At 45.7% G+C, this 24127-nt stretch overlaps 1 protein-coding gene across 1 annotated transcript in view; it reads right to left on the reverse strand.

Moving 5' to 3' along the window:
- DNAH9 (dynein axonemal heavy chain 9) overlaps positions 1 to 24127 on the reverse strand; it is a 332337-nt gene that overhangs the window by 150073 nt on the left and 158137 nt on the right. The window contains exons 39-41 of the mRNA XM_039231630.1: positions 12271 to 12436; positions 10514 to 10616; positions 9505 to 9744 (exon numbers count right to left, since the gene is read on the reverse strand). Coding sequence (XP_039087561.1) covers positions 9505 to 9744; positions 10514 to 10616; positions 12271 to 12436 — 509 coding nt within the window. The remainder of the gene's footprint in view (positions 1 to 9504; positions 9745 to 10513; positions 10617 to 12270; positions 12437 to 24127) is intronic.

Genomic DNA, 24127 nt, shown 5'->3' on the forward strand with positions numbered 1-24127 from the left:
CATGATGAGTGTCTCAAAGGCAGGAAAATGGAGACACTTCATTTCGAATTTGGTTTATTTTTTATCAGTATATTATTGGCATCTAGCACGGTTACTGACATATACTAGATTCTCGGTAAGTGCTCAATGAAAGAGTACAAGGACTAATACTGAATCCTTCAATTACCATAACATTGCAAAACCTCCATCAAGATTTCTGCTTTTAGTCGTGGCAGAATACCTGATTACACAACGATCCACTGAAGTCAACTACAAAAGATGAGGAACTTATCTTTAATTTTTTTTTTTTTAATTTCTAGGAGAGAGAGAGAGAGAGAGAGAGAGACAGCGTGAGCAGGGGAGGGTCAGGGAGAGAGGGAGTCACAGACTGAAACAGGCTCCAGGCTCTGAGCTGGCAGTCAGCACAGAGCCCGACGCGGGGCTCGAACCCACAAACCACGAGATCATAACCTAAGCGAAAGTCGGACGCTTAACCGACTAAGCCACCCAGGCACCCCGAGGAACTTCTCTTTAAACTTCATCTTTTTAGAGGCATTAGGGAGTAACCAAGGCAGTGAGGACTCAAGGGAAGTTCAGGGATCATCAAGAAGGGGACCCAAGGGAGCTTCTCAAATGGTGATACATTAGGAGTATGAGTGAGTCACAAATCATTCAGTCCTCAAAAAAAACCCAGCCCAATTTCAATCTCCTCAGTTCCTGGTATCTACTTTCCAGAAGCAGAAGTATGTAATCTCTGAAGGAAAATATCATCATGTAAACCCTCAAATTATCTGAGCATTTTCTCTCTTTTTTAGTCAAGTAATTTATTTAGAGACAGACAGAGAGAGAGAGAGACCAACAGAGAGAGAGAAAGAGAGAGAGAGAGAGAGAGAGAAATATGAATATATGACTCCCAAGCAAGCTCTGTCCTGAGAGCATGGAGCCTGACTCAGAGCTTGAACTCATGAACCCAGGAGATCATGATCTGACTTGAAACCAAGAGCTGGATGCTTAACTGACAAAGCCACCCAGGCACCCCTGCATATTTTAAAACTCCTCATGCCTGGCGATCAAACAAAAATTACTGGAAATAACCAGGAGATATGACCAAATCAAGAAAAAATCCCAACCCACAGAAGATCTAGGTATTGGAATGATCAGACCCAAACTTTAACAAACTTTGATATGACCAAGAAATCGGGGGCATCAGGTAAAGAATTTCATTAAAGAACTGGAGCCTTTAAAAATGAATCAGGGGTCCTCAGGTTGTGATCTCATGGTTGTGAGGTCTACTCAGCACAGAGAATGCTTGGGATTCTCTTTCCACCTCTCTCTCTGTGCTTCCCTTGTGTGCATGCGCATGTGTGCACACACACGCATATACTCATTCTCTCTCTAAAAATGAATAAACTTAAAAAATGAATCAAATGGAAATTGTCAAATTAAAAATTACCCCAAATTACAGTTACTAAAATTAAGAACTTAATCAAGGGGGTTGAGAGCAGAATAGACAGAATTGAAAATAGAATGAGTGGATAGGTAGAGCGAGTGGTACAAAACATCCAAATTGAATCACAAAGAGAAAAAAGAAAGAGCATAAGGGACATAAGAGACACAGTGACAAGGTCTCATATGCTTGCCTTAGGATACTAGAAGAATAGAGAAGAAGAAACAACATTTGAAAAGATACTGGCTATGACTTCTCTAAAATAAAACAAAAAAAAAATTGAAAAGAAAAGACATCAAACCAGATTCAAAGGTGCTACAAACACTAAGCAGGATAAAGACAAAAAATACCACTTCAACATCTTGGGCGTAACAGTGAAATTTTTGAAAATCAAAGACAAACAGAAAATCTTTAGTAGGCAAGTAAAAAAAAATATGTGTATTGTCAAAGGAAAATGAAGACTTAACAGATAATTTCTCGATGGAAACAATGAAAGCCAGAGACAGCAGAATGATACCTTTGAAAAGTTGGGGAAAAAAAAAAAAAAAGATAGCTGCCAAGCTAGAATTCTAAACCCCTCCATGAATAATTCTTCTCCTTCTCCTTTTAATTGGGCTCCATGCTGGGACTCAAAACCTTGATATCAAGATGTGAGCTGAGATCAAATGTCAGACACTTCACTGACTGATCCACCCAGCCCCCCCCCCACCTTCCGCCATATTCTTTTAAAAAATAAGAAATAAATGCATTTTCAGTTAAATAAAAATGGAGAGATTACTTTCTAGCAGATATAAAATCACTAAAAACTAAAGGAGTTCTTCAGACAGAATGAAAATGATTCCAAATGGAAGAATGGAAATACAGGAGGGATGAGGCAATGGGAAGAGTAATGTGTGAGTAAATCTAAGTAAATGTTGATGAAAACAAAAATATTAATGGACTGTGGGTTTTCAATATACACTGAATTTTAAAAATAAGAATAAAATAAAGCTGGGAGGGATATAAATTGTTCCAAGACCCTTGCAACTGATAAAGTACTAATTTATAAAAGAAGAAAGAATAAAAAGATGTATTACATACTAGGAGGGAAGAAAATAAAAATAAAAGGTAATTAGTTTGATAGAATACACAAAACAAGGGGAAAGAAAACATAGATTAGGTAGAACATATTAAAAACAAACAATGTAACATAGATTTAATCCTAAATATATTATTATATAAAATAATATCAAATATGAATGAATTACACATTTTAATTAAAAGGCGATGATTATTAGGCTAGATTTAAAAAATCCAACTGTCAGGGCGCCTTGGTGGCTCAGTTGGTTAAGTGTCCGACTTCGGCTCAGGTCATGATCTCACTGTTCGTGGGTTTGAGCCCCGCGCAGGGCTCTGTGCTGACGGCTAGCTCAGAGCCTGGAGCCTGTTTCAGATTCTGTATCTCCCTCTCTCTCTGACCCTACCCTGCTCATGCTGTCTCTCTCTCTCTCTCTCAGAAATAAATAAAACATTAAAAAATAATTAATTAATTAAAAATAAAAATAAAAAAATCCAACTGTGTGTTGCCTACAGGAGACATACCTTAAAAATAAGGAAAAAAAAAGGCTGGAAAAGAAATTGGAAAACAATAAAGCATGAAGATACTGACTAAAATAATGTGGAGTAGCCATGTTGATATACAAAATTGACTTGAAAGCAACAGCCATTTTTAGAAATAAAGCAGTGTATTTATTTAATAATAAGGAAAAAGGCAGTCCACTAGGTTGCTATACTAATTCTAAATGCATGTGCACCTAATAACATTATTTCAAAATATACAAAGCAAATATGACAGAAATAAAAGGAGAAATGGACATGTTCACAGTAACAGTGGGGGATTTTAGCATACCTTTGTTAGAAATGGACAGAAGTAAAAGTCAAAAAAATCAGTAAGGATATAAGGTATTCCAATGACATGATTTACAAGTTTGACCTAACTGACATATTGATTTAACTATGCTCAGCATCTGAAGAATGCACTATTCAAAAAGTGCACATTGGTCATATCTTGGGACATAAAGTGAATGTCAACAAATTTCAAAGGAATAAAATAATTGAATATATTTTCTGAAACGGTGGAACTTAAGCTGAGTGTCAACAAGGGAAAGGTAAGTAGAAAATCTCTAAATTTTGAAAAACAAAGCAGTACACTTCCAAATATCCCATGAGCTAAAGGAGAAATCACAGGGGAAATTAAGAAATGTCATGATGTGAATGATAATAAAAATACAACATATAAAACCTTTCATGATACATGGCATAATTAGTGATAAATTCATAGCCTTAAAATGAATGTTTAGAAGAGCTAAAAGGCTGACAACTGATGATCTAAGTAGCCACATCAAGTTAGAAAAAGGAGAACTCATCACAAACCTAAAGTATGAAAATTATCTTAAAGAGTATTAATAATATAAAAGTAGATATCAAATAGACACAGCAAATAAGGTAAAAAAAATTGATATACACTTCAGTTTCTTTGAAAAGATTAGCAGAATTGATAACTCCTTAGGAAGCCTGATAAAAGAGAAAAAGAGAAAATCAAAAAAGGCACAAATAATCAGTATCCAGTTTAAGAAAAAGGACATGATGCCAGATACAACAGATATCTAAAAGACAATCACAGGACATTATAAATGACTGTATGCTAATAAGTCAGCAACTGAGGACATTGACTTCTTACCACAACCGACAGATGAAGAGACAGAAAATCTGAATTGTCTAATATGTATGAAAGAAGCTGAACTCAGAGCATGAGATCTGCCACAAAAAGCCTCCAGATGGCTTCCTAAGTAAATTTTTCTGACATTTAAGGAAGGCTCCTCAGTGTTTTACAAAATCTTCCAGAACGTAGGAAAAGAGAGACCACTTCCCAATGCACTTTATGAGAACTTCATAACCTTAGAATATGGAAGGAAGGAAAATTACAGGACAATCTTATTAAGAGAGGTGGAAAAAGGATATTAAAAACAGCAAATGGAGGGGCACCTGAGTGGCTCAGTCGGTTAAGTCTCCGACTCTTGATTTTGGCTCAGGTCAGGATCTCGCGGTTCATGAGATTGAACCCTACATTGGGTTCTGTACTGACAGCGTGGAGCCTGCTTGGGATTTTCTCTCTCCTTCCTTCCTGCCATTACTCTGCTCGCTCGTTCTCTCTCTCTCTCTCTCTCAAGATAAATAAACGTTAAAAAAAAAAATAGAGAATGGAATCCAGCAATATATAAAAGGCTCAACATGTGGCGATTAAGTTGGGTTGATTAAAGGAATGCAAAGGTGATCTAAGGTTCAACATAATCAATGTAACTTACCACGTTCGCAGAAACAAAGAGAAGAAAATCAACATAAGAGCTACAGAAAAATCAGTTAAGTTTCAACAATACATTCATGGTTAAAACTCTTAGGAGACTATACACTGGCAGAGATTTTCTTTATCCGGCAAACAGCATCCACGAAAACCTAAAGGAGGCATCACACTTAATCATCCACTATGAAAATCTCTTCCCCCACTAAAATTCGGAACGCGACAAGAGGCGGCTCTCACAACTTCTCTTCAACGTCGTACTGATGGTTGTAGCCAGCACAATAGGACAAGAAAAAGAAATTGGAAGATTTAAGGATTGGAAAGAAAGAAATTCTTGTTACTAGTATTTTTTTTAACCAATAACAGGATTGTACATATAAATATAAATGCATTATTGAACAAAGATACAAATTAATATTTGCCATATGAGTCTATTTTCGTAAAGTCTGAAAACGGGCTGAAAGAACGTATGGAGTTAGAGGTCCAGACGGTATTTACCTCTGGGAGGGGAAGAAAAACCAAAGGGAAGGCAGAGAGGAGAGGGATGCCGGGAATGCCCTATTTCTTTCTTTCTTTCTTTCTTTCTTTTTTTTTTAATATTTTTATTTTATTTCTAGGAGAGAGAGAGAGAGACAGCGTGAGCAGGGGAGGGTCAGAGAGAGAGGGAGTCATAGACTCCGAAACAGGCTCCAGGCTCCGAGCTGGCAGTCAGCACAGAGCCCGACGCGGGGCTTGAACCCACGAACTGCGAGATGATGACCTAAGCGAAAGTCGGACGCTTAACCGACTAAGCCACCCAGGCGCCCCATGGAAATGCCCTATTTCTTGACCTAAAGATCTTGCTCTATTTCTTGTGGTTATGTAGGTGTGATGACTTTGTGATAACTAACCAAGCTGTGTGCTTACGACTTGTGTGCTTTCCTACTTGTATGCTGTGCTCTGATAAAAGCTGATTTTTAAAAATGAAAGAAATTCCATTAGGTCCCTAGGCCTCCCCCCGACCCCCCCGTCTGGGCCTCTCTCCATCTTCGCCCTCCTAGGCATGAGCCATGTGTGCGATGCAGACGGCAGAAAGATGCAGCCACCAGGAACCCTAACTTCCTGGACTGTCTCTTACAGGGAGGTTTCCTACCACTTGGAGTTGGTAAGCCCAGGGAAAGCCGAACCCTCAGGAGGGCCAGCAGTTAAGGGCCGAGTCCACGTGAGCACGTCAAGCCCCAGTTCTGCCCCGCCGTAGTCACGTGTGGCATCGAGATGGGAGGGGTTGAGGATTTCTGCCACTCGGAGCTGTCTCAGATCGTGTCGTGATCAGGACGGAGAGAGGGAGATGCAGAGAGGATCTCAATTACTGAGCTCAATTACTCTACACTCAGTGGAGACGATGCCTGGCTCCTACCAGGCATTCAGACACCCCCCTCCCCCCAGGTGCTTATCAAGCCTTTAGACAAGTAGGCAGGTCAAGCCAGGAGCCCAAAACTCCCCTCTGGAGGAGGAGGGCGAGGGGCTGGCTGGTTGCAGGGAGGCTGGCACTCCAGTGTGTATGTGGGGGGGGGGGGGTCTATTCTCCCACCATGCTGGCAGGTGGCTGACAGCGGGCAGACTGAGAGAGGCGGCCAAACAGGGCCCCAGGGGTTGCCCCTCGGCCTGGCTGAGCCGGGCAACGAAACAGGCCAGGGGGAACAGGAGACGCTGCCCCCACACCAAACCTCCCCCCTCCTTGGAGCTTCCTTGACAGTACGCTGGCTGCCACTGAAACGAGGCTGGACTATGGTGGTGAGCGTGTTGTAACGTCAATGTCAAATCGCGGGACCGCACACCTGAAACTAATATAATACAATGGCAGGTCGACGATACTTTTAAAACAGCAACGAGAAAACAAAACAAAGCCAAAAATAAGGCTGGACTAGAGTCGTCCTTCCTCAGAGCCCTTGCGGCCCGGGTTACCTGCCCAGGAGGGCTGAACATTCTAGTCTGGAAGGTCGGTGATGCTGCCTACCCAGTGATGGGGTCACGTTCAAGGTCCTTGGGGGCGCCTGGGGGGTTCTGTCAGTTGGCATCCGACTTCGGCTCAGGTCATGATGTCACGGTTCGTGGGTTCGAGCCCCACGTCGGGCTCTGTGCTGACAGCTCAGGGCCCGGAGCCTGTTTCGGATTCTGTGTCTCCCTCTCTCTCTGACCCTCCCCTGCTCACACTGCCTTCTCTCTCTCTCTCAGAAATAAAAAACATTAAAAAAAAATTTTTTTTAAAAAAAAGGTCTTTGATTTGTCTGTGGCAGTGAGTCCTTTCCAAAGTGGAAATAATCGGTGTTTTGTCTCACACGGTGGTTGTGAGGATTAAATTATTCACTAATAGATGTTAAAGGCTCAGGACCACGCTCGGTAACTGTTAAAGACCAACATTGGACATTTTATGAGGATCCACTCTAGCCTCAAATGATCTTTCCTTTTTTAATGTTTATTTATTATTTTTGAGAGAGTGTGAGCAGGGGAGGGTCAGAGAGAGAGGGAGACACGGAATCCGAAAGAGGCTCCAGGCTCTGAGCTGTCAGCACGGAGTCCAACGCGGGGCTCGAACCCACGAACCGTGAGATCATGACCTGAGCCAAAGTCGGACACTCACCCCACTGAGCCCCCCAGGCGCCCCTCAAATGGTCTTTCCGGTCCTGTCTCTCCATGACCACCTCCTTCACTTCACGTTCCATCCCCTCCCCACCCTGCCCGGGGCCCGACGCCTGCTGTTCATTCCACTGATGCTGCCTAGGCTTTTCCGCCTTCCTGACCATGCGTGCTGTCATCTAGCTGGTAACTTCCCTGAGCCTCTGTTAAAGGGGAGAATAACGTGGGCCCCGAAGGGCTGTCATGAGTATGCATCTCGGAGCGTGCGGGCGACAAGGTGGCTGTCCAGGCACGAGCTGACAAGATGCTTCTGGTAAAAGACACTTAATGCCCTTCTCCCTTCAGCTCTGCCTTATGAGCAATGCGAATTGGATCCAATTAACTCCGTTCTCGCCTTTGAAAAATACAGATGGTGACGTGCCCACCTCATGACGCTCCGATGAGATTTAAGGGAGGGACTGGGTGATGAAAGAGGTCTTTGTCAATGAATGCACAGTAGAGGAGGGACAACAGCGGGCAGGCGCAAACTTTGCCATCGTGCTGGCCTCAGGGACACAGACCGGAAGGCTTCACAGCCTTGGGCGGGGTCTTTCTTGCTGCCTGAACTACCTTAGGCTTCGTCCCCTCATCGGAAGTGCGGGTGAGGAAGACAGAATGGTGTGCAGGAATGAGGTCCTGGTCAGGAACCCAAAGACCCGTGTCCTTCGCCGGCTGGCTGTGGGCTCCTAGGAAAATCTACAAAATCTCTGTTTCCTCATTTTTATTCAGAGATAGCAGAAATGTGCTCTCAGAGATTTGTCCTCACAGGAAGCTCAGTGTCTTCACCATTAGGTGAAGCCACTGGGGAACACAGTTCTCGGATCTCTGAATTAATGGTTAGAAGATTGCTGCTCTTTATGACCAATGGTCCTGGCTGGACCACGCAGGCCTTATGTCCTCGGGATCTGGACAGGCAGCGCCCTGGGGAATTAATTCCAAATACATGGCGCTGACCGCAGAGGGTGATGCCTCACTCCTCGATTACGTTGACAGCCCCCTAGGGGCATGGCCTCTGCTCAGCGTAAAGGGCATGCATCCCTTTAGGCACCCAGAGGCCCGGGTGGCTCAGTCGGTTAAGCGTCCGACTTCAGCTCAGGTCATGATCTCACGGTTTGTGAGTTCGAGCCTTGTGTCAGGCTTTGTGATGACAGCTTGCTCAGAGCCTGGAGCCTGCTTCCGATTCTGTGTCTCCCTCTCTCTCTGACCCTCCCCTGCTCATGCTGTCTCTCTCTCTCAGAAATAAATAAAACATTTTTTTAAAATCTTTAAAAAAAAAAAAAAAAAAGGGCATCCTTCCCGCTGTTGTCGGGGAGGAAGGGGCATCTCTGAAAAGTAGTCTCTGCATATTCTAGTCCAGGTTGGGAAAGTTGCGGACTCCACCCTGAGAGGAAGAGGGGGCTGGGCTTTGCTGTGTTGCCCTCTGGAGATTTTGACAGTGAAGAGCCAAGCAACTGAAGGCAATGGGTAGAGACAGGCCATTGTGATGCAGAGGAGAAAGAACTAGAAGAATCTGCAATGGCTATGGCCTGGAAAGGAGGCTGGAGTTTGACAGCAGAGGCCTCCCAGGGGCTGGCTGATGCTATCTTAGGAACACTATGTCATGGTTTTTTCAGGAAGATCTATCCCACGTGATTTGGGGGGATATTCTTTTTGCTCCCAAGAACCATGGTATACCACCAGGGCCTTCAAAGTAGTTTTCTCTCCCTCCCTCCCTTCCTTCCTTCCTTCCTCCCTCCCTCCCTTCATTCCTTCCCCCTTCCGTTGCCTTCCCCCTTCCCTTCCCTTCATTCCTGGGCATGATGGAATCAGTAGCTAGCATTTTCTTCAAGATGCTGAGCCTCCTCCAACCCGAAGGAACCACCTCACAAATGCATCCTGGGAAACAAGGTCATTGGCAAATAGAACTCCACCTGGTTGAGGTCCCTCCTCGTGTATCCCATAGCGCCATTTACCTGACTGCATTCGCGATTCCGTACGAACCCTGCCTTTGCCTAAGAGTTTGGCACTAACTGTTGTTTTACCAAGAATGGAAGGGACCAGGTCACCAGCAAGCCTTTCATGCATGTCTCTGCACAGCTGGACTCACCTGGAAAATGTTGGCGAGGTCTCTGAGATTGAAGACGTAGTGGAACTTGATCGCTGTGGGTAGGAATGTGGTGGCGATTTTCTGGTGGAAGGTGAGGGCCAGATTGATGAGCTGGGGGCTGGATTTCTGCAGCGACTCCGGGAAGTGTCCAAGCTTAAGGTGCTGAGTCAGGATGGTGCCGTAGATGGAGGCCAGGGCATCTTCCCCGGGGGAGGAGAGGGCGAACACGGCAAAGTGTCGCTGTACGAGAGAACAGGCATGGCCGGGGCAGGGGTCAGAGTCAAGATCACCTCTTGGGGATTTGGGTAGAACAAAGAGGAATTCTTATAAGGGCTTTGGATTCTATATTCTGATCACACTTCTCACACTGGACCCAAACTTAGGGTGGACCTCAAAGATGGGGGAATACGGGATTTGCACCTTTAGTCGGAGATGCTAGTATAGTAGGCAAAGAATGGAATTTGGGCTCAGATGCTCTGAATTCAAACCAAGATTTGACCCTGAATATCCCCATGACCTTGGGAGAATCATTTCATCTCTCTGATGTTTTCCCACTCCAAAGAATGAGCTTCCAGGCAGATTCTATGACTCCATCCAGCTCTAGAAGCTTCATGGCTCTGGGTCTAGGAGTTTCTCTGTCCAACCCCTATAAATGCAAGTCAGCATCCTCTATGATTCGCCGCTTTAAGAGGCTGGACGGGGGGGAAGGGCCACTTACTACTTGTCATTGAGGGACATGGGCCCTCGTGAGCTAGTATTTATTTAGGACTCAGGTTGTTCTTTTTCTTTTTTTAAATTTATTTTTATTTCTGAGAGAGAGAGACAGCGTGAACAGGGGAGCGTCAGAAGCAGGCTCCAGGCTCTGAGCTAGCTGTCAGCACAGAGCCTGATGCGGGGCTCAAACCCACAAACCGCGAGATCATGACCTGAGCCGAAGTCACACGCTCAACTGACTGAGCCACCCAGGCACCCCAATTTAGGACTCAGGTAACAAGGCTCTCTTCCATACCTGAAGCCGTGGGTTGATGGTGAAGCTGCCTGCAGTGGGGTTCATACACGACACATACTGCACATTCCTGATCTCCTTCAGGGACAGCTTGTTCCGGTCATACCTGGAGCAGTCAGAAACCACAGGGAGAGCTGGGTGAGGGCTCAGGCAGGTGGGTGCCTTACCAAGGTGAGGTGGGATGTATTCTATCGTTCATGTGCTTGGTGGAAAAAAAAAAAAAAAAAGCCTAGACCTACTGGTAGAGATTGGAAAAAGACAAGAGTCTGGACCCAAATCCCAAGAGATCCAATATCTTTGGAAGGAGCACAGAAAAAAGAAGCCATAATGATGGACTAAGAGGTAGGGAAACATTATGGGGATGCGGCACCCCAGAAGGCAAAGGAAGTTGGTACTTCCAAGAGGGAAGAGCGGTCAAAGAGAATCAGAAAGACAGTGACCCAAAGGGTCTGTTAGATCTTACATAAAGATAGTTAGTAGTTGAGCCGGAACCGTTTGGTAAAGTGGAGGAAAGAAAAACCAGGGAGTGGAGTCAACGGTGGTGAAGAAAGTAGGAAGGTGGAAGTAGAGATATTTGGCCAGGTGGGAAGAGAGAACGGGTCACTCATTAGAAAGTCATGCTTTTGAATGTGATAGAAGAAATCTAGGCGAGTCTCAACTTTGATGAGAAGGAGCTAATCAGGACACGAGGGGTGGGGTGGGGGTGGGAGAACAGAATCAAGATGCTGGTGATTCAGCCTTAGGGAAGGTGTGTCAGGAGGAGGGTGGAAAGGACACTCAGGGAAACAAGTAAGCTGTACACCTATGGAAGCAGGAAACAAAGATGGCGCCCATGGTCACCAGCGGAGGTGGGGTGGGGAGTCTGAGAACAGACAGAAGGTCCGACATAGCCATTTCTGAGAGGGGGAAATGCAAACACAGTGAGGCAACAGGGTGCATTTGCAGAGAGCTTCTTCTGCTTGCTTTAGGCTTACGACCACGGATCTAAAGTAGAACTCATGTGCCAGACTGATCCGCTCCGGTGTAGCGGAGCCGCCCAGAGGCTGGGGTGCACACTGGGCGGGGATGTACCCGTGAGGATGTTAGCAATGACTGAAAGGCAACTTAGGTCCCCATCACAATCATCCTTCTCTCCCAAGTCCCTCTCTGAATTCTCAGCAGCTAATTCAACGTGAGGCAGGAAGGTGAGCCAAAGTCCTCTCCAATCACGGAGCTGTTTTTTGGGGTTTTTTGGGTATTTTTTTTTCTGGCAAGTTCAGATGTTTTTCCATAAACACTTATGCTGTTGCCAGAGACAAGATCAGACCCTGTTAGCTGCTCTGAAAGAGCCAGAGGCTGTCAAGACCTGCGGACGGATGTGCACCACACAGCGATGTTAGTGGTTATCACTAAAATACCCGCTCAGGGCCATGGGGCCACACAGGGGAGAGGAGATGTTAATTCTGCTTTGGAGGGTTGGAGAAGGCAACTTTTGAGGTGAATGATGAAGGGGAAAAAGTAGGCTTTTTTCCTTAGATAAGAGCTCAGTATCTTCCCTGAACAAACTTCCCACGTAGGCATTAATGCCCAGGGCTAAAAGTGCCCCCCAGGAGACAGAGTCCCGTGAGGAATGTGGTTTGCCATGGGGATTCTCATCCAGCACTAAACTGTGGTTTGTGGCTCCAGCAGAGCAGCCTTCAGCCCCGCCTTAGGCCTGCCCCCTTAACCGCCCCCCCCGCCGCCGCCTGCGGGCCCCAGGCCCTTTGCACATGTGTTCTCACCAGTGGCCATAGTCCAGATGCTGCCTGATGATGGTGTGGGGCCGCACGGTCCCGTAGGCATCCACCTCAGGCATGTTCATGTCATCGATGAAATAGATCAGCCTCTTGTTGCCTGGGGAGCCATAATTTCTGCCGGCCTTCTTTTCTAGAGGCTTCTCCAGGACAGCTGAGGAGAGAGCCACTTAGTGAGGGAGGTTCGAATCTCAGATGCCAGTGCCAAGAGCAAGACAAGCATGGTGCAGTGGCCACTAAATCGTGGCGCCTACGGGACCAGAGGCGGAGCTGGAGCCCACCCGGCACTGAGGGTGACCGCATCGATCAGGCCCCCAACGCCTCCCCGTGCGTGCGTCGTCTCGGGTTTCTGCAAAAGCGTACGATCTCATTTAGTTCTCGCAACGCCAGCGCCAGACCGGTCTTATCATCCCATTTTACAGAGGAGGAAACGGAGGCTCAGAAGAACAAAGATAGTTTTCTAAGGTGAGGTCAGGGTCCAAGTCCGGAGCGGTTAAATTTCGGAGCCCACGCTCCTTCGATCGTCCCTCTGATCCCCAGTTTTCTTTGCTTATGGAGTCGAAACAGAGGATCCCTTCACAGTCTCAAGGCTTGGCCCTCTACCCTCAAGGAAAACTACAAATAATCAGATTCTGGGGAGACTCGCCCGCTTGGGCTGAGACAGCACAGGAGTGTGAAGGCTGCGGCTCCCATGTGGGGAGGTGGGGCCCCCTTCCACTGGCGTATAAAACAGGAGCTACTAGGGGCGCCTGGGTGGCTCAGTCGGTTAAATGTCCAACTTTGGCTCAGGTCATGATCTCGTGGTTCGTGGGTTCGAGCCCCGCGTCGGGCTCTGTGCTGATAGCGCCGAGCCTACTTGGGATCCTCGCTCTCCTTCTCTCTCTCCCCAAAATAAATACATATCATTAAAACCAAAAACAGGAGCTATTGGATTCTTTTTCAGCAGTTTTCTCAGAGGGCCCACCTCCTGAGGGGAACAGGAACAGCCTCGGAGAACTGCCCAGAAGCCAAGGGCTTCTCTGCTGCCTTCTGGTTATCAGGCCCCTAAGAGAGCATCTCCGTGCCTTCCCGGAGACTTAAGTACAGACTGGGAGGCGTTTCTTCAAACAGCACCTCGGTCTAGCCTGGCGGGACTTGTTTAGAACAAACCTAAGTAACAGAGTGGAGGTACATGCACATCCCCCCCGCGCCCCCCAAAAAAGCAATTAAATATGTACCGCAAGAAGCGACACTTATTATGGATGGAAGCTCTAAGAACCACGAGTCCTTCTCTTGAAAAACAAGTGTGTAAACAAGGAAGAAGTGTCAACAGACATTTGGAGGTGACAGAGAGGAAGACAAGTCCCTGCAAGAAGCTTGAATATTCTAATTTTCTGGTCCCTGAGTTAAATTAAGTGTTTCAAATACGAATTAGATTTAAATTTAATTAGCATCCAATTAACATACACTATCAACCCATTAATCACCCGACACCTTTCTCCCCCTAAAGATATAACAACTATATACGAGGATCTGTCAAAATGAAATAATAATTAATGGGCTGCCAAGGACATGTTTTGGAGAACAGTCCTTCTGGTAAATTCTCTTCTTGGGAAGACTTGTTTTCTCCTCCCTGCAAAGGAGGGATATTCAGATCAACCCCTGGAATGAAGCAGACCCCTCTGATCCGGATCCATTAAGCTCCCTTTATGCTTCTGAAGGATCGTTGAGGAGAAAACCATGTCAGTTTGCAAGAAGTGGGCTTGGAATGCAATGAATCATCCTAACAGGAGGCTGCTGAGTCCCTTCGGGAGGGAGGACTCCCTCGGGAAAGGCAGACATGGTTTTGATCCCTACTTGGCCAAGTGCTGTTGCGACTCACATCTCGGATGGAACGGCAGGAAGTGACTTTCCAGGCACAAGTGGAGAAACTGATGGGCTTGAGTGGACGGCGTCCAAGTGCAGAGACCTGTGGTTCCCCCCCCCACCCCCCCCACGCTACGTCCTGCATCACTGCAAGTCCTGACGGTCAAGCCCATATTTTGGCCCCAAGTTCATCAGCGACATCTCACCGAACTTCTCCATTTGGGACGGGCTGGCATTATGCCCGCGGACACTCTTATTCAAGCCATTCCTTCGGCAATATTGCAACACCATCGTGCAGTCGAAGGGCAAGTGCGTTTTCCAAGCGGGTTCCCATCTTATCTCATTTCGCTGTCTCCACCGCGACCGCCCTTTGCCCAGCGGCTCTCACCTGCTAATCATGACATCCTCCTAAGGGGCCTCCCTGCTTTCGCCCTTGATCTCTTAGCTACAGTCTCCCGCTTACAACGCACCTGGGGCGAAAGCCAGTGTGGTTACGTCCACAAACCCGGCATCTCCGTTTTTCTCTCGTGAGGCTGCCCTGTTCACTCTCTCTGCTCCAGCCATCCCGTTCTGGCACGTTCGCTGCCACAGCGCCTTTGCTCTGGCTGCTGCCTTCCCTACCTGTAATCCTTTCTCCCAAACGCCAACAGTGCTTACTCCCTCACTTCCGTCAGGCATTAACCTGCTCAAATGCCATCTCTCAGCGAGCCCTTGCCTGGCCACTAGCCAGAATTCACCCCTCAGCCCGGTTCTCTGTGCCTGCTTCATTTTTCTCTGTGACACGCATCACCACTTAAAATTCCATATATTCTACTTATTTATCATGCGTATTATCTTACCCCCTCCGCACTATAAACTCCATGAGGACAGGAATCTTTCTCTGCTTTTTTATCTAGCACACAGTAGGTTGTTTGAAAGACATTTGTGACATCAAGGAAGGAACGAGTGATAAGCTCCAGGAATAGCAAGGAAAGATATATTATCTTCATTTTGTAATTAAGAAAATAGAGGCTAAGGCACAGTTTGTATACCTTGCTGCCAATCACCCAGGTCTGTAGATACTGATGCTAATGCACCTTGCGTAACACCCAAGGCGAGACTCTTGTAGGCAAGCCCTCACACCCCAGCCCCCCTTTATGGCTGCCCCTGACCCTTCCTGTCCCACAGATTCTTCCAGTCTCTGAGCTCGGAGTAGGGCATCCATTCCTCTGTGGGGCAACGCTGAGGACCCAGCTCTATATGGAGCCCGTTACATGCACGTCATTGCTGAGCAGCCCCTCAGAGCAGCCCCATGATGCATTAAAAACCTTTTAACAAATGAGTGGGTTCGAGGGTTCGAGCCCCACGCCAGGCTCCATGCTGACAGTGCGGAACCTACTTGGGATTCTCTCTCTCTCTCTCTCTCTCTCTCTCACCTCCCCCCTTTCTGCCCCTCCCCTGCTTGCTCTAGAGAAGCAAGAGGTTTAGAGAAAATAAAGGACTCCCATCCCACGCCCTACAGCCACCGAGCGGCCAAGCCGGGATGCTAACCAGGGTTGCCTCATGTTGCTGGCACTGCAAATTCCTTAAACAACACAAGGTGGCTTCTGCGCTTAGAAACTCCCTGATTCAGTGAACTCACTGCCTGACCACATTTCCTGACAGAGACCGTGAGTAACTAATCACATCTCACTTTACACTGATTCTCGTTGGCTTTGAATGATTTTCCTTCCACATTATCTAGTTTTTCATGTGTTAGGACATTCCCCTTTCACTGTAAGGACTTTGCATGTATTCTTTCCAAGTATAATCATGCTCTGCGAGATTGTAAAAATAATACATATTCATTATATAAAGACTAAGAAACGTAGAAAATCAGAATGATGAAAATGGAAATTGCCTGTAATTCGATCACCTCACGGAAGCCATTATTTTCAATATTTTGGTGGATTACATTCTATTTCGTCTGTTCGGTTTTTCCTTTACAAAATCAGTGCTGCATATTCTGCTTGTGTGTGTATATATATGTACACACAGACACATTTCGTTAGTCCACATATTATAAACATTGTATGATAACATATCTTCCTAAAATAGGATTTTAATGGCTGCACTGTGTCCCATAACTTGGAGGCACCAAAATTTATGGAGTGGTTTCTTTGTCATCTGAAATGTATGCCGTATTCCATTTTATTCCCATACTCTGAAGCTACCTCCGCTTATCCTGAGCCGAGCACCTGGCCCAAGGAGGTGATGGATCTTTCATGATTTAATTTCATGTCATCTCCCTGTGTAAGACATTAAGGCAGGTGGATGAGCTGTAAGCGTGAGGCTCCTCTGATCTTGAGGGTTTGATCACATCTTTTCGGGTCCTGTAAACCTCAAACTTTTAATGAATAGGTTACAGAGATTCACATCACACGAAGATTCAGATGCCTGAGCTCCGATCTAATTAGTGTAATTAAGAGCTCAAATATTTGTTCAACGAATGATTTAAATTGCAGGTGGGTGATAAGAGAATTTGGAATTGTGAAGAGCATCATCTTTTGCCTCCTCTCTTTATGCTACAAATACAAGTCCATTGATGCCTTGGTCCATTTCTTTGCTTCTCTTTTTCGTCTTTTAGACTATCTTGTCTAAAGGTCATTGCAAATTCTTTTAGTCTTAAAATTACTTATATTTTCTTTTAAAAAGTTTTTTTTAAATGTTTATTTTTGAGAGAGAGAGAGCGAGAGAGCGAGAGAGAGAGAGCATGAGGGACAGAGAGAGAGAGGGAGACACAGAATCTGAAGCAGGCTCTGGGCTCTGAGCTAGCTGTCAGCACAGATCCCAATGCAGGGCTCGAACCCATAAACTGTGCAATCAGAAGTCAGACACTTAACCAACAGAGCCACCCAGGTGCCCCAAATTACCTATATTTTCTAAAAGTACAAGAGAGGCTTCAAGTATTTGAGTAGACATAAAACGGGCCAATTAAAGGAGACTAATCAGGGATTCCAAAGCAATACAGGAAAAGAAACATAATTGGACCCATCATCCAGGAGGACACCGTTACTATAACCAAATAAAACTGTATCTCACCCTGTCCTTTATGAACCGCTTACCTGAGATCTCAGAACCAAACCTGTGTTTAATTACAGCAATCCCGTCATCCTGGATCACCGGTACGAACCAACCTCTAATTTTGTACGCAAAAAAAAAAATTCCCAGGTGCTACATTCTAGCGGCACGTATCAGGGATACGTACTAAAGTAATACCAGGCTACAGAATGAGCACATCTTCAATGGGGGGGGGGTTCACAGGAAATGTAACAGTAACTCAAAAGTTACCTTTTCTCATCCTGACCATCCGTCAAGCCCAAGGGTGGATCATTAAATTGTAATTCAGCAAAGGAAATGAAAGCATTGCAGCAGGTCTGTGGGGTTTAGAAGAAGAGGAGGAAGGTGGGACCCTGCCTCTCGTGACGCCTCTCTCGACTTGAGGGTTTAGTGTTCTTGATCTGTGCTTTGGGCGGCCGCTGGAGAGAAGTCAGTTGGAATCTGAGTGTTTTGATGACGGCCTGAAGGGCTGATTTGATTTACTATCAAAGGGAAAGATATCCACGTGCTCTAGATATCAGAGGAACGGAAGCAAAGTGGGCATTGTAGCGTGGAAAGCAAGAAGTATGACCCAGCAGCTCATCAAAGCTGCAGGCCGCTACAGCACCGTGAAATAAGACCGCTTGGCTCTCAACTCATCACGTGACTTTCAGGCAAGTCCCATAACACCCCTAAGCCTCATTTTCTCATCTTGCAAAAACAAAGACTATCAGATCTGTGATGGACACCGTTTCCAAAATCCTACTGAGTCACTTTCCAGCCGGGGTGGCCACGTGACACAGTTCTGAACAAGAAGACACACGTATACGTCATTGGGGTTCCTGGAGAGCTCTCGTTTCCTGACACGGGCACTAACTCTCCCCTTTAGCTTTTTCTTTTTTTCCATTGGGAATGCAGATGTGATGGCAGGTAAAGCAGCCATTTTGCCAACCTGAGGGAGAAGCTAAGGGAAGAGATGTTGTAGCATTGGTATCACTGAGCCACGGATTTCGCATTGGCAAATGCCAACCTCAAGACTTCTTGCTGCACGAGAAACAAATTCCGTTCACGTCATCACTGTCAGATTCCCTGCCGTGTGCAAAGGCGTTGCTGACATGGTCTCATCATTTGCGGAGGGTTAAATGAACTAAAGGGGTAAGACCCTTAGCCCAAGGTTTGGCACAGTATAAACATTACGTAAAGCATGTGTTGCCTACACTCTTGAGCCCCGTGAATGCCTTGAAACACAACCCCATTTGTACTTAAGAGAGTACTGGGCCTGCGTTTAGAAATGTCCTTGGTAGAGATGCCAGAGCTGGAAGAAATGAAAGACATGAGAGGTGCAGGGGGTATCAAGCAGATGCTTCCTCTATAAAAGAACATTTGATTTTGAGAAACGGGGCATCTGATGGGCTAGCAGATGAGTGAACCATGTAATTCCCCCTGCAGACCTCCATGAACTGACCAGCAGGGCTAGTGCCCATTTGAAAGTCAGGACCTTTCTTACCAAAACATTATTTTTGTTTTAAAAACTTTTTAACGCTTTTATTTATTTTTGAGAGAGAGAGAGAGAGAGCAAGCAGGGGAGGGACATAGAGAGAGACAGACACAGAATCCGAAGCAGGCTCCAGGCTCTGAGCTGTCAGCACAGAGCCCAACGCAGGGCTCGAACCCATGAACCATGAGATCATGACCTGAGCCGAAGTCGGACACACAACGGACTGAGCCACCCAGGCTCCCCAACATTATTTTTGTTTTAGTATAGTTGAAGTTGAACCCCCTTTCCAAGCAAAAAAGTTTACTTGGGTTCTTTATGGTTTGGCACTGGGGGCTTAGAAATTATCGCATAGTATTTACGGATTCTTAAAATCAGGATGGATTTTAATATTACTATAGTAACAGCTGCCACTTACTAAGCACTCATTGTATGCTAGGACTCATTCTGAGTGTTTTACGTATTTTATCTTGCTATTCAAAAACGAAAAGGATGAACTATTGATATACTCAACAACAGCGACAAATCTCAAATCATGCCGAGTGAAAAAAGGCAGACCAAAAACAAGCAAGCAAACAAACAAAAAAGCGCAGGTATTGTGTGATTCCGTTACAGGCAATTCTAGAAAATGTAAACTAACCGACTGCGGCAGAAACTGGTCAGCTGTTGCCTAGGCACGGGCAGGGTGGAAGGGCAGGGGGGGAGGGAATGCAAAGGAACACCAACTTTCAGAGGTGATGGACTTGCTCGTCATTTCAATTGTGAGTGATGATATCAAGGGTGTGTAAGTATTTCAAAGCTTATCAACTTGTTTGCTTTATTGTTATTTTTGAATGTTTGTTTATTTTTGAGAGGGAGAGAATGTGAGTGTGTGAGCGCCAGAGGGACAGAGAGAGAGGGAGACAGAATCCCAAGCAAGTTCTGTGCTGTCAGTGCAGAGCCCAATGTGGGGGCTTGAACCCACGAACCCTGAGATCATGACCTGAGCCAAAATCAAGAGTAGGATGCTTAACTGACTGAGCCACCCAGGCGTCCCCAAATTGTTATACTTTAATATGTGCCGTGTGTTATATGTCAATTATAACTCAACAATGCATTTTTATTTATTTATTTTTTTTTAATGTTTTATTTATTTCTAGGAGAGAGAGAGACAGCGTGAACAGGGGAGGGTCAGAGAGAGAGGGAGTCACAGACTGAAACAGGCTCCAGGCTCCGAGCTGGCAGTCAGCACAGAGCCCGACGCGGGGCTCGACCCCACGAACCGCGAGATCATGACCTAAGCGAAAGTTGGACGCGTAACTGACTAAGCCACCCAGGCGCCCCTCAACAATGCATTTTTAAAGGGAAAATGGCAAAAAAAATATACACTGCCTTTGGTAGGAGAATGGGTAAATGGGCTGTGGTTTATTCATACAATGGAATTCTACACAGCTATGAAAACCAATGAAATAGATTTACATGTATTGAAACAGATAACGATTAAAAAAAGTAAGTTACCCAAGGAACTTACAGTATGATGTATATTTAAAACGTAAACACGACACAATGCTGTGTATTTTTTTTTAATGTTTTATTTATTTCTAGGAGAGAGAGAGAGACAGTGTGAGCAGGGGAGGGTCAGAGAGAGAGGGAGTCACAGACTGAAATAGGCTCCAGGCTCTGAGCTGGCAGTCAGCACAGAGCCTGACGCGGGGCTCAGACCCACGAACCGCGAGATCATGACCTAAGCGAAAGTCAGACGCTTAACCGACTAAGCCACCCAGGCGCCCCAATGCTGTGTATTTTTATGGGTACGTGTATATGTTAAAATTGTAAGTTTGCATCTTTTCATGGGTCTGTAGCTGTCTGGATGTCTTCTTTGGAAAAATGTCTATTCATGTCTTCTACCCACTTTGTACTGGATTATTTAGGGGTTTTTTTTAGGTGTTGAGTTTTAGAAATTCTTCATGTATTTTGGATGCTAACCCTTTAATGAATGTGTCCTTTGCAAATACCTTCTCCAATTCAGTAGGCTGCCTTTTTAGTTTTGTTGATTGTTTCCTTTGCTGTGCAGCTTTTTATTTTTATGAGCTCCCAACAGCTTATTTTTTTACTTTTGTTTCCCTTGCCTCAGGAGATGTATCTAGAAAGAAGTTGCTGCGGCTGATGTCGAAGAGGTTACTGTCCGTGTTCTCCCCGAGGACTTTTATGGTTTCAGGTCTCACACTTGGGTCTTTAATCCGTTTTGCAAGACATCACGGATCATCAGGGAAATACAAATCAAAACCACGGTATCCCCTCACACCTGCCAGAATGGCTAAAATCAGCAACACGAGAAACAACAGGCATTTACGGGGTGCAGACAAAGGGGAACCCTCTTGCAGTGTTGGTGGGAATGCAAACTGGTGCAGCCACTCCGGAAAACAGTGTGGACGTGCCTCAAAAAGTTAAAGGTAGAAATACCCTACGAACTAGCAGTCGCACTACTAGGTATTTATCCGAAGAATACAAAAGATACTAATTCAAAGGGATACAGGCATCCTGATGTTTATAGCAGCGTTATCTACGGCTTAGATAGATAGTAGCCAAACGATGAAAACAGCCCGTTTCCATTGACTGATGCACGGATAAAGAGGTAGTATATATACACAGTGGAATATTACTCAGCCATAAAAGAGAATGAAATCTTGCCATTTGCAACAACCTGGATGGAGCGAGAGAGTCTAATGCTAAGTGAAAGAAGTCAGAGAGAGACAAAAACCATCTGATTTCACGCATATGTAGAATTTAAGAAACAAAACAAATGAACCAAGGGGAAAAACAAAAAGGAGAGACAAACCAAGAAATAGACTCATAACCATAGAGAACAAACCGATGGTCACCAGATGGAGGAGGTTGGGGAGTGGGTGAACCAGGAAATGGGGATTAAGGGGGGAACTTGTATTGAGCACCGGGTGTCGTATAGAAGTGTGGAATCGCTACATCTTCCACCTGGAACTAGTATTATACTGTGTGTTACCTGGAATTTAAAAACCTAAGAAAAGGTGTAAAGTTGGAATGATACACACGAACTTTGACTTGGTCAGTGAGGGGCGGGAAGATGGTTGGGGGTGGGGCGCTGGCTGCACTTACTGCTAACATTCGTAGCAAAACGACAAAATTTTAACATCTGTGAAATCTGGGTGGTGGGTACATAGGCATCTGTTATCTATTTTCTGTACTTCTCTGCAGGCTTGAAATACTTCATAATTTCTAAAAAGTTTAAGTAATCTCCCTCCCTTGTTCTTAGAACCTAGTTGTCTTTGCCGGGGGCATCTGCTGTGATCACTTTATTGTGTTTACTTCCTGAAATATTCTAAGTACATATAAGCATAGATATGTGAGCATGGATATATATATATATATATGTATGTATATATGTTTATATGCATATATGTATATATACATATATATATACGTACATGTATATATACGTATAGTTTTATATACATATCTTTTTAATTTAAAATTTTTTAAGTTTATTTATTTACTTTGAGAGAGACAAAGACAGTGTGAGTAGGGGAGAGAGAGAATCCCAAGCAGATTCCACAATCAGCGCAGAGCCCGATGTGGGACGTGAACTCATGAAACTGCGAGATCATGACCTGAGCCAAAGTCGGAAGCCTAACCGGCTGAGCCACCCACGTGCCCTGATATCTATCTCTTTTTAAACAAGACACATTCTGGAGCATGATCTATGCTCTTCTGTATCTTGCTTCTCCCGTTCAACAAAGCTTTGGAAGTACTTCCAACCCTGTTCATACAGAATGTCCTCTTCGCTGTAACAATGCTCTCAGCACTTCATCGTGCGGATAATTAGTCTGCTTCCCACCATTTGCCATTTCAGATGCGTTATAAACACACGTCTTGCGCACCTGTCTGGGTGTACTACCTGCCCTGGGAAGCAGACCACACCACAGCCCACTGGATCTTTTCGTCGCTACGCAGGGTCTGCGGCACAAAAGGCAATGGAGACACTGGGCTGCAGAGAGAGCGCTGGGCTCGGGATGTGTGGGTGGGAGGAGAGCCTGCCTCTCGTCCGAGGCCAGAGCAGCTGCCCTTGGAGAATCTCCTCTTAGAAACGTCCTCTGGGACACCAGGTTCCTGGTTCCCTTTCTCTAAGCATCCTTAGCACCCTTCTCCCACCATTTTGTTGCTTCCAAAACGTTCTCGGCTGAGAGGCCAAATAAACAAAGTTGTCTGGACCGTGACCAAATGAAAGAGGCAAGATGCTCCGCCATAAGGGAAGTCAGCATTTTTTTTTTTTTTCAGAGTCAAGGGTATGAGCTCTGCTGGGTGGACTTCGGGGCCTTTATGCTCCTACTTTCGGGCTCTGGGTTGCCCCCCAGTTCCTAGCTGCTTCTGGACAGCAGAAGCTTCGTCCACCCCTAGTGTGGAGGACGGAAGGGACCGAGAGGCATCTAGGGAGCCAACGGGACCCAGGAGCGTTGTCTCCGGCTGCAGAGGCAGCCCGGATCACCCCGGCTCCACCTGACAGCAGGCTGACTCTTCTGAAAAATTCTCTGTGTTTCACCAGGACAGAAGGAGAAGATCTTCCCGGCTGGGGACCCAGGAGAAGAGTGAGAGGTCCGGGCGATGCAAGAGGCTGGTTTCCGTGATTATGGATTTTCACTCTACATTTATTAATTTTTTAATTTTTTTTAATGTTTTATTTATTTCAAGGAGAGAGAGAGAGAGAGAGCGCATGAGCAGGGGAGGGTCAGAGAGAGAGGGAGTCACAGACTGAAACAGGCTCCAGGCTCTGAGCCGGCAGTCAGCACAGAGCCCAACGCGGGGCTCGAACCCACGAACCACGAGATCATGACCTAAGCGAAAGTCAGGCGCCCAACCGACTAAGCCACCCAGGCGCCCCTTTCACTCTCTATTTAAAAGCGTTTGTTTACATGAAGAATCCTTACAATAGGATTCTAGAGAACTCCAGAATACTCAAATGATACCACTAACAGTAGTAGTTAAGATAGCTAGTGTTTATTACGGTTTTCATAGTATTTTCTTACCAGGGAGGCAATATAACCTTGCTGTTAAGAGCTCAGGCCCTGGGGGGCGCCTGGGGGCCTCAGCTGGTTGAGCTTCTGCCTTCGGCTCAGGTCACAATCTCACGGTTCCTGAGTTCGAGCCCCCGTCAGGCCCCTCACTGACAGTGTGGAGCCTGCTTGAGATTCTCTCTCTCCCGCTCTCTCTGTCCCTCCCATTTTCTCACTTGCTCTCTCTCAAAAATAAACAAACATTAAAAATAAACAAAAAAATTAGATAAGCTTACAACTAATTAAATTATACTAAAAAACAAAGGTAAGGCCATTCAAAACTCATCACATCTGAATGATTTTTACCCATGGTGCCTGGGAAGCGGAAATACTATGATGGGTGGAGTGCCACACGTGTCTTCTTACCCCCTCATGCACGGACCCC

The sequence above is a fragment of the Hyaena hyaena genome, unplaced genomic scaffold (genome assembly GCF_003009895.1).
Source record: "Hyaena hyaena isolate Hyena2069 unplaced genomic scaffold, ASM300989v1 scaffold_58, whole genome shotgun sequence".
Lineage (NCBI taxonomy): Eukaryota > Metazoa > Chordata > Mammalia > Carnivora > Hyaenidae > Hyaena > Hyaena hyaena.